This window comes from Quercus suber, unplaced genomic scaffold, assembly GCF_002906115.3.
Source record: "Quercus suber isolate HL8 unplaced genomic scaffold, Cork oak 2.0 scaffold_18, whole genome shotgun sequence".
Classification (NCBI taxonomy): Eukaryota; Viridiplantae; Streptophyta; class Magnoliopsida; order Fagales; family Fagaceae; genus Quercus; species Quercus suber.
This window is the reverse complement of record NW_027069483.1, coordinates 1,941,130-1,951,799: the sequence shown is the minus strand read 5'-3', so window position 1 is coordinate 1,951,799 and position 10,670 is coordinate 1,941,130. Positions and strand designations below refer to the sequence as shown.

The following is a 10,670-nucleotide window of genomic DNA, read 5'->3' as shown; positions in this document are numbered from 1 at the left end:
TGAGCCATTGATCATGACTCGATGTTACATATAATTGACATAAGTATATAACAAGCATGCTTTTTAGATCCTTGGCATAGGGGAAAGACACAAGAAAAAATAGCCATTATAAAAAAATTGACCATAAATGACAATAATGTAAGAGGGAAAATCACATTTCTACTAACCAGTTCGCTATTGACCGCATCTACCTAATTAACCTCCTAAGCATACCATTAATTCGAGGATGCTAATTCACTGATTTAAAAATTAACAAGCATCAATTAGCCTATAATCTTTTCTCTATATTTAGGGATTAAACTAATTTACTAAAGTACAACCCATTTTCCACTTTGCTAAAAGAATTAGGAAAGACATGACCTCTGTTGGGTCACGTAAAGAGTAGAGGGCTTCTGTCTCCTTTGGAGTAGTAGAAACAGCTACAGGAAATCCTCTTCCAATGCTTTTTATCATCTGCAAACATTTATTTACGTACAAATTATATTAGTATGGATCGAAATACATGCCTAATTATTCATCAAAACTAGCAACAAAGTTAAACGCATGATATCAATAATGTTGCAACATCCACCAAGACTATCTTTAGCAACATTTTCTGGATGCAATCAATATTTGAAATGGAAGAAGAGGGGGTTGATTTTTTTTTTTTTTTAAACAAAAGTAGGGATTGATGATTCAACAAGGATTTAAGAAGAATCGCCACATTTTAAAACCTTTTAAAATTGGTAACAATAATGAATTACTATCTAGTAGGTTACCCATACCTTAAAAGCATCCTCATCAGTTTTATCATCTCCTATATATATAGGAAGGACATTGCTAGAGTTTTCAAAACCAAGAGTATCAAGTAGGTACTGCAGAGCACGACCTTTATCCCAATTTATAATAGGGCGAATTTCCATGACCTATAACAAAAATGCAAACAACAAGAATTAAACCTTAATCAAAATTAGTATTTGGGAGTCAACTATAAATCTTTAACAAAATAACTATGATCTATTTTCTAAGAAAGAAAATCACAAGATATGAATTATAAAACTTTACCGGCTAGTACTTTATGAAAAATTATATTTAAAAAAATAGAGAGATCTTATAATTAGTATAGAGACAAGAAAATTTTTTATACCTTTTTTCCCTCAGTTATACGAAAGTCATTATAGAATTCCATTGTAGATTCCACCATCTCCTTAAGCTTGCCAACATTCTGCAATGATTTAGACACGAAAACCACAAACCTAAAATTACAATTTTCCATGATTTTTGTGGATACCCAAGAACCGAGAAGGAAGTTAAAAAGTCAAAGTACTGGGCCGAGGCCCGAAGAGGAATAGGAAGGGTAGTGGAGTTAACTTTAGCACAACATCGAACATGGGCCCGAGCATAGGCCCGAGAAGAGTTGACACCCGAGGAAGGAGATGGATCTGCTTAAGCATCATCCGGAGCTCTGTGGGATGAAAGGCAGAATAATAAAAATGAAGGTCAGTGGCAGACAAGTAGCAGCCAGTTTGGAGCTGCCTGTCCCATCCACATTAAATGGTATACACCATCTTTACTAACCACATTAAATGAGGAAGTGACCTGAACAGTGCTGGCTACAGCTATTCCAGCTACTGCCGCCACCTACTTCAGACATAACAAGAGACAGGTGTTGAGGAGGGATGAATGTCTAGTAGAGATGGATGGAGTGGATGTAATGGGAATGGGCTATAAAAGGAGGGGGCATGGGGATCTAAAGGGGGGATTTTGTTGGGATGTTTGCTGGTCATTGTTGAGGAGCCCCCAGGAAAAACTATGCAGGTACCTAATCCTTAGGACAAAGAGGGTAATCTTCTAAATAGACGATTCTCAAGAAGGATCCATGCTTGTTGTGCTATTTCATCTCTTATAAATTCTATTGGTTTGGACTAAGTTTAATCAACTCAGTCCGTTGTTTCGAATGGGTTGCTGTGCCAACGTATAGCACAGCAACCCACTTGAAACAACAGACTGAGTTGATTAAACTTGGTCCAAATCAATAGAATTTATAAAAGATGGAATAACACAACAAGCATGGATCCTTCCTAAGAATCGTCTATTTAGAAGATTACCCTCTTTGTCCCAAGGATTAGGTACCTGCATAGTTTTTCCTAGGGGCTCCTCAACAATGGCCAGCAAACATCCCAAAAAATCCCCCCTTTAGATCCCCATGCCCCCTCCTTTTATAGCCCCTTCCCATTACATCCACTCTGTCCATCTCTACTGGACATTCATCCCTCCTCAAAACCTGTCTCTTGTTGTGTCTGAAGTAGGTGGCGGCGATAGCTGGAATAGCTGTAGTTAGCACTGTTTAGGTCACTTCCACATTTAATGTGGCTGGTAAATCGGCTGCTACTTGTCTGCCACTGACTTTCATTTCTATTATTCTGTCGTTCATCCCACAGAGCTCCGGACGATGCTTAAGCAAATCCATCTCCTTCCTCGGGTGTCAACTCTCCTCGGGCCTACACTTGGGCCCATGTTTGATGTTGTGCTAAAGTTAACTCCACTACCTTTCCTATTCCTTTTCGAGCCTCAGCCTAGTACTTTGACCCTTCAACTTCCTCCTCGGTTCTTGGGTACCCACAATTTTAATTAGGTGTTGACAATATCATTTTTATTACATCAGTTTATTTTATTTGATCATATCATATCAAATTAATTAGTATTATTGCTTTATGCTATTTACCTCTTCATTCACACACCGAAAGTGTACAGAGAGGCAGAACTTATTGTCTTCAACTGAGGCACCTTTTATGTCTTTTGCTATTTTTTCCAATTTATCCTTTATCTGCAACAAGAGAAGTAAACACATTATTGAAATTAAAAAAAAATTAAAAATTTAAAAAAAAAAAAAAAAAAAAAAAAATCTTCTAAATAGACGATTCTCAGGAAGGATCCATGCTTGTTGTGTTATTCCATCTTTTATAAATTCTATTGATTTGGACCAAGTTTAATCAACTCAGTCTGTTGTTTCAAGTGGGTTGTTGTGCTATACGATCAACTCAGTCCGTTGTTTCGAATGGGCTGCTGTGCCAACGTATAGCACAGCAACCCACTTGAAACAACAGACTGAGTTGATTAAACTTGGTCCAAATCAATAGAATTTATAAAAGATGGAATAACACAACAAGCATGGATCCTTCCTGAGAATCGTCTATTTAGAAGATTACCCTCTTTGTCCCAAGGATTAGGTACCTACATAGTTTTTTCTAGGGGCTCCTCAACAATGGCCAGCAAACATCCGAAAAAAATCCCCCCTTTAGATCCCCATGCCCCCTCCTTTTATAGCCCCTTCCCATTACATCCACTCTGTCCATCTCTACTGGACATTCATCCCTCCTCAACACCTGTCTCTTGTTGTGTCTGAAGTAGGTGGCGGCAATAGCTGGAATAGCTGTAGTTAGCACTGTTTAGGTCACTTCCACATTTAATGTGGCTGGTAAAGCTAGTGTACACCATTTAATGCGAATGGGACAGACAGCTCCAAATCGGCTGCTACTTGTCTGCCACTGACCTTCATTTCGATTATTCTGTCGTTCATCCCACAGAGCTCCGAATGATGCTTAACCAAATCCATCTCCTTCCTCGGGTGTCAACTCTCCTCGGGCCTACGCTCGGGCCCATGTTCGATGTTGTGCTAAAGTTAACTCCACTACCTTTCCTATTCCTCTTCGAGCCTCGACCTAGTACTTTGACCCTTCAACTTCCTCCTCGGTTCTTGGGTACCCACAATTTTAATTAGGTGTTGACAATATCATTTTTATTACATCAGTTTATTTTATTTGATCATATCATATCAAATTAATTAGTATTATTGCTTTATGCTATTTACCTCTTCATTCACACACCGAAAGTGTACAGAGAGGCAGAACTTATTGTCTTCAACCGAGGCACCTTTTATGTCTTTTGCTATTTTTTCCAATTTATCCTTTATCTGCAACAAGAGAAGTAAACACATTATTGAAATTTAAAAAAATTTAAAATTAAAAAAAAATTAAAAAAAAAAAGATAATTTATTTGCATTCTAATACTACAAAGACCTAGGAACAAAAGGTGGAGATTTTTATCTAAAAATCATGCATTTTAGTATGAGTTTGTCATTTTATTAACTTTGACAAAGAGAATACAAAGTTATTCAACCATATATATACATCATTTCTTACCGTTTGAATTCTAGGCAAGAAATCTCGTACTGGGCAGAAGTTAACCACGTCATTACCCTGCAAGATAAAACAAATAATGTGCTCAGAATGAAAAACAATATGGATATTTCATTGCAATTATTTTATATAGGAGTTTTGAACACAATATAAAACAGTTTTCACTTCAATAAGCACCAAGTAGAGAAAATAAACCACAAACAATTGAGAAATATACCTTCTCATCAATAGTCCTAGTTTGATGCTCGTGGTTACCATAATTGAGAGAAACTGATGGGGTTGATATATCCATCCCATGACTTCCAGCATAATAGATGTTATTCAATCTCACAAATTGGAACACCTAGAGTAGAGAGAAAAAAAAAATTGTTAGTAAAAAAAAGTTCGTATATGATCAGGTCTAGCTCATTATTTCATTAGTTGTGCGTGAGTTATTTACCTTATCCCTAGACCTTCCAGAGATAATTGCAGTTGGGAAATGTTCACCGATTTCTCTTACCGCTGAACGCATCTGTCAATCGAGAGGCACAAATAGAGTGCTATAAGCCAACATGTTTTTGGAGAAACAAATTCATTTATTAAAAAAATAAAAGAATAAAATAAAACTTCAATATATATATCATTTTAATGGTGCGGTCAGTTTGCAGAAAAACAGTATGTTTATGTTTTTGGTTCAAGTTACTTTTTATATGGTATAGACATTACTTCTATTGCACAATGTTTAACCAATTAAGTATCATATTTTTATCCAAAAAAAAAAAATTTGTTACTTAAAAAAAAAAAATATATATAACACATTATTGAAATTAAAAAAAAATTAAAAATTTAAAAAAAAAAAAAAAAAAAAAAAGATAATTTATTTGCATTCTAATACTACAAAGACCTAGGAACAAAAGGTGGAGATTTTTATCTAAAAATCATGCATTTTAGTATGAGTTTGTCATTTTATTAACTTTGACAAAGAGAATACAAAGTTATTCAACCATATATATACATCATTTCTTACCGTTTGAATTCTAGGCAAGAAATCTCGTACTGGGCAGAAGTTAACCACGTCATTACCCTGCAAGATAAAAAAAAATAATGTGCTCAGAATGAAAAACAATATGGATATTTCATTGCAATTATTTTATATAGGAGTTTTGAACACAATATAAAACAGTTTTCACTACAATAAGCACCAAGTAGAGAAAATAAACCACAAACAATTGAGAAATATACCTTCTCATCAATAGTCCTAGTTTGATGCTTGTGGTTACCATAATTGAGAGAAACTGATGGGGTTGATATATCCATCCCATGACTTCCAGCATAATAGATGTTATTCAATCTCACAAATTGGAACACCTAGAGTAGAGAGAAAAAAAAAAATTGTTAGTAAAAAAAAGTTCGTATATGATCAGGTCTAGCTCATTATTTCATTAGTTGTGCGTGAGTTATTTACCTTATCCCTAGACCTTCCAGAGATAATTGCAGTTGGGAAATGTTCACCGATTTCTCTTACCGCTGAACGCATCTGTCAATCGAGAGGCACAAATAGAGTGCTATAAGCCAACATGTTTTTGGAGAAACAAATTCATTTATTAAAAAAATAAAAGAATAAAATAAAACTTCAATATATATACCATTTTAATGGTGCGGTCAGTTTGCAGAAAAACAGTATGTTTATGTTTTTGGTTCAAGTTACTTTTTATATGGTATAGAAATTACTTCTATTGCACAATGTTTAACCAATTAAGTATCATATTTTTATCAAAAAAAAAAATTGTTAAAAATATATATATATATGTATATATATAATCTTTAATGATGTATGTATAGTCAAAAGTCACAACTAAATGTTATGTTCTAACTTTTTTAGATAAAGTACTAACCTCAGTAGACATGAAAGCTTGATCAGGGTTGTTTACAATCGGTGAGAGAGTTCCGTCGTAATCCAAAAACACAACCATCTGTTTCTCATGAGCCACACTCTTTATTTCTTCGAAAGAGCTCAAGGCAGATGGATGATTTTTCTGCAGCAATCAAACAAAAACTTGTTAGTAATTTACTACAACAACAAAGTTTTAGTGTGTTCTTGGGTTGGCTTATTGATTTTTATATATATTATTTGTTGAAAGTAGATAAGAGTATAATATTGAATCTAGAAAAATTGAGGTTTTAAAAATTTTATATAAATAAATTAATATGCTTAAGTTCCAAGATAAAAATTACTTAGTTTCAAAATATCTAGTTTTGTTATATTAATAAAATAAAAGTTGAGATCATCACATACAATGTCCTTACCAGCCATATATCATAAAAATCATCAATTACATCTTCATTGTCGTGAAAACTTTCTTCTGAGTTGGATTCCATGTTTAGAGGGCCTGAAGGGAGCTGTGGATATACCATAGTTAGATGAAATTGCACACTATATATAATTAAACATAAATGAAAAAGAAAGAAAATAAATCAAGCTCTAGAAGAGGTGCTTGACCTGTGCATAAATAATTGCATTAATTCTTGCAATATGAATTATAGAACAGGACAACTTTTTTTGGGGGGTAAAGATAATTTTTTATTTTAAATGTCATTACAGTTAAAAATTGTTGCTTTTGTTATGAAAAATGTTCTTAAGCCCTCTTTTCCATAATAAAATTCCACCTTGGTCATGGTTCATCAAAAGCAAGCTACACTAGATTAGATTCATAAATGTACATTGACTAGAAGACGGAAAAATAAGCTCAGAGATACAATGTGTCACTTAGTTGATACATGAATAATCGATACAATGGTACAATGGTTTCACTTAATATTGCTTTGCGGGAGTATTTATATTTTAATGAAATAAAAGAGCAACCTTATATCAAAATTAAAAGGCAAAAGTTTTTTTTTTTTTTTTTAAGTATTTTGAGTATTTAGAGGAGTCCTAAATCATGTGAAGGTTTTGTACTATTAATAGATAATCTTTAAGACCTCTAGCAATAATTTCTTACCAAAATTGATCTATTTTCTACCACAATCCCTATTCACAAATTGAGAAAATAATAAGATTTTTTTTTTTTTTTTTTTTAGAAACAAACACACACACAAAAGAGAGAGATAAAATAAAATAAAAAAGGTTTCGTGGAACATAAATTATACACCCACCGAGCCTCATAGAAAGGGTTAGGGGTACCTTGTCATCTGCAAGGGTATTTATAATCCTTTTCTACAATTGCATGCATGGACTCCAAAATGCCTAAAGTTTTTAGGAGAATATTAATGCAAGATTTCTGTTTGTTTAATACAATGACTCTCTTACCCTTACCCCTCTTTTGTTTAACAATTAATTGTCACAGTAAATTCACATCAAAAGTAAGGATATGATGGACTTTCTAATCAACCGTAGAACTTAGAAAAACAAAACAAAACCAGGAGTTTTTTTTTTTTTTTTTTTTTTCCTTACTAAGTGCAAACTCTTGGTGACACGCAACCAGGTTTCCTTCTTAATATAGGAGACCAACCCAACACACGTTAACGAAACGCTAGTATGAACATAAAACATATATACATTCAAATCTCTCTCTCTTCTGATAAAATAAAATAATATAAAATCTCTCTCTCTCTCTCAACCACATGATCAATCACACAAAAATCCATACATGCTTGCTGAAAAACATTAAAACATTAAGATCTATAACAAAATAAAAGAAGCAAAAATTAAGTAACTGAAGGCAAAAACATAATGAAATTGTGCTACTCATGGTAATATTGAACAAACCGACGTATCAAATTGAAGTTCTAAATCGACTGTATTTTGGAGGACAAATTGATTTGTCTCTGTAAATAAATAGAAACAAACCTTAATTATTTGCGATAAAAACACTATCTAATTTTGTTTTCCTTGCAAAATCAAAACTTTGTAACATAGTACATAGTATGTGCAGCTATGAATAAACAATAAAGTAAAAAAATTAGAAAGGAGAGCAAAGAAAAAAGAGTACGTACTTTCTTAGTTGGGGTTTATTTGAGAAAACCTTCGGAGAGAGAAAATTCGCAAGAAATTAAACTATGTAAGAAAGAAAACTTTGTTAGAAAGAGAGACGAGTGAAACTAAAAGGGAGAGGGGTGGTATTTATAGAATTAGGAGGAGAGAATTAAATTACAATCTCGTTAATGTCCTAGTAGTTGTAGGATTAAGAATGTGGTAAAAGCATAGGTATGTTATTGTTATCATGATGACGGTGGTGATTCAAAATTTACGTGTGCTTTACTATAGTCGGTAGTGCATTAATTATTCCTAATTCTATTCGGATTTTTTTTTTTTTTTGAGAAAACTAATCTGATAAGTAAATACTAAGGATTGAATATGTTATTATTAATTCATTTTTATGTAATAATGTAGTATGTCAGAAATTACGTGCTAAGTGTCCACTTGGGAACAACTTATTTAGTTAAAATTAAAATTTTTTACTAAAAATACTATAAATAAATGTAAAAGTTAGCTGAAATAGTACAGTTGAACCCATGAATAGTACCAAAAAGTGCAATGAGATCAATGAATAGTAAAAAAAATAAGCTAAATAGTAAAATAAGTTAGGTTTTTAAGCCAATGCCAATCACAACCTAAGAGTAATGAGAGATTTTTTTTTTTTTTTTAAAGGGCAATAAGAATTAAAATACTTAAGAGGTGTTGTGGTACTCGATAAAAAAAAAAAAAAAAAAAAAACAGTTAGGTTTCAAGATTAAAAAGTGAAGAGCAAATACAATCTCCCATAAACTTTAAAAATAAAAAAGAAGCAAGAGAGAGAAGAGCAAATAACTTTAAAATATGTAATTATTAAGATATATGTCAAACTTTGGAAGGCATCATGATTCTGAAATTAGATGTTCTCTAGAAAATAACAGTATATTACACTCTTCTTCTTCTTCTTCTTCTTTTAATTTTTTTCGTGGGTAGGTATGTTACACAAATATAGTAGTAGTGTAATTGTTATATGGGCAACCAGTAAATTACCTTCTTTTCATGTTCAATAAAATTTTAAGTTTTCGTTGATATTATTTGTCTAATAAATAAATAAGTACTTAATGAGGCTTGAGAACAAATATAAAATCAAGCATTATTTAGTACTTTCTAAGTACAGCACATAATACTCTCTCCTTCATCACACATAATAGTAGATTTCATTATTTAATTTCATTCTTCTGATAGAGTGAACTTGATTCATAAATATATATATATATATATATAAAGGTGAACTTGAATTTAAATCCCTCTTTCCTTAGTTATTGTATGAAAAAACAAATGTGAATAAATTTGCATGATATCCTTCATCCTTTTAGATGCAATCATAAGATTGTTGTCCACTTTCTTTATATTAAGAAACTAGACCTCACCAATTCAAAAATCATAATAAATTCTTAAACTTCAAACCAGGCCTGTTAATCAAGTATTTTAGTAGCTCTTGTGTCTCTATGACATGTTATTAAAAAAAAATTGCCACATCGATCATTACTCCATCAGTTACATAGATAAAAAAAATTATAAAATCAAATGAAGGGACCAATAGTCTATTGAATGTACATGTGTGAGTGAAATCTCACACTGAATAATGATAAGAAGAATGAGTAATTAATATAACATAAATGAGTACATAGTCATTAGGCTTAGGCCTTCGGGTTAAAGTGTGTATTTATATGTTATATTAATTATTCAAGGAAGCTCTTCAAGATGTGTTAGGCTCTAAAAGTTTAGAACAACTGGCAAATCGTGAACACAAACTTGTCTAAATATAGATCCTAGAGTCTATAGTATTATTAAACAATGCTTAAGGTGATATAAGTCAATATTCAAGAATATACAAGTTGCAGAAAGAAGAATTTGAAATCTGTCTAATTCGACCGATTGAAAGAAAAGCTTGGCCAATCGAGAGTTGTATCTACAGAAGTTGAATTAAGCCCAAACAGCAGTTCAAGCCCATTAAGGATTAGGGTTTTAGATTTACTTCGTCTACTATATAAAGGAAACTCTAAGCACGTTTTTAATAGACTTTTCAGAAAGAGAAGAATGTGCCTCCTTTGTATCTAGGGTTTTGTACCCAAAAAACTCTCTCATGTCTTCTACCGGTGTTATTCCTTGAAAAATCTCAAGATCTAGTATTGTAGAAGTTGCTACATACAAGATCAATGTCTGAAGGTGATCCAAAACCTTTGAGTAGAGTCTCAAAGTCACAAGTGTGGGTGATTGTGTTGCAAAAGCCTAATAGAGAAGGAGTCCGTGGATTCAAAGTTTGTACGTGGTCATGTCAATAAGTTTTACATATGATAGCAATAGGATGTTAGTGATCTAAATCTTATTGTAAATTTCGATTCTTTATAGTGGATTTGCTTTTTACCTTTAGGATAGCTAAATTAAATTCTCTCCAGATTTTTTACCACTTTGATTTTCTTGAGTCATCATATCATTGTTTTCTTTATTTTCCGCTACTTTGCAAGATATGATTGTTTTGTTTTAACTTAGATCTGAAT

At 32.4% G+C, this 10,670-nt stretch overlaps 1 protein-coding gene across 1 annotated transcript; it reads right to left on the bottom strand.

The window, feature by feature from the left end:
- Positions 1-300: 300 nt before the first annotated feature.
- Positions 301-6,572, bottom strand: LOC112028546 (probable trehalose-phosphate phosphatase 2). The gene is made up of 9 exons (XM_065761223.1): positions 6,465-6,572; positions 6,053-6,193; positions 5,623-5,694; positions 4,396-4,521; positions 4,182-4,238; positions 3,851-3,952; positions 1,127-1,204; positions 765-905; positions 301-453 (listed from the first exon to the last, which is right to left on the bottom strand). The coding sequence occupies exons 1-9, from the start codon at positions 6,570-6,572 to the stop codon at positions 301-303; spliced, it is 978 nt and encodes a 325-aa protein (XP_065617295.1).
- Positions 6,573-10,670: the final 4,098 nt, after the last annotated feature.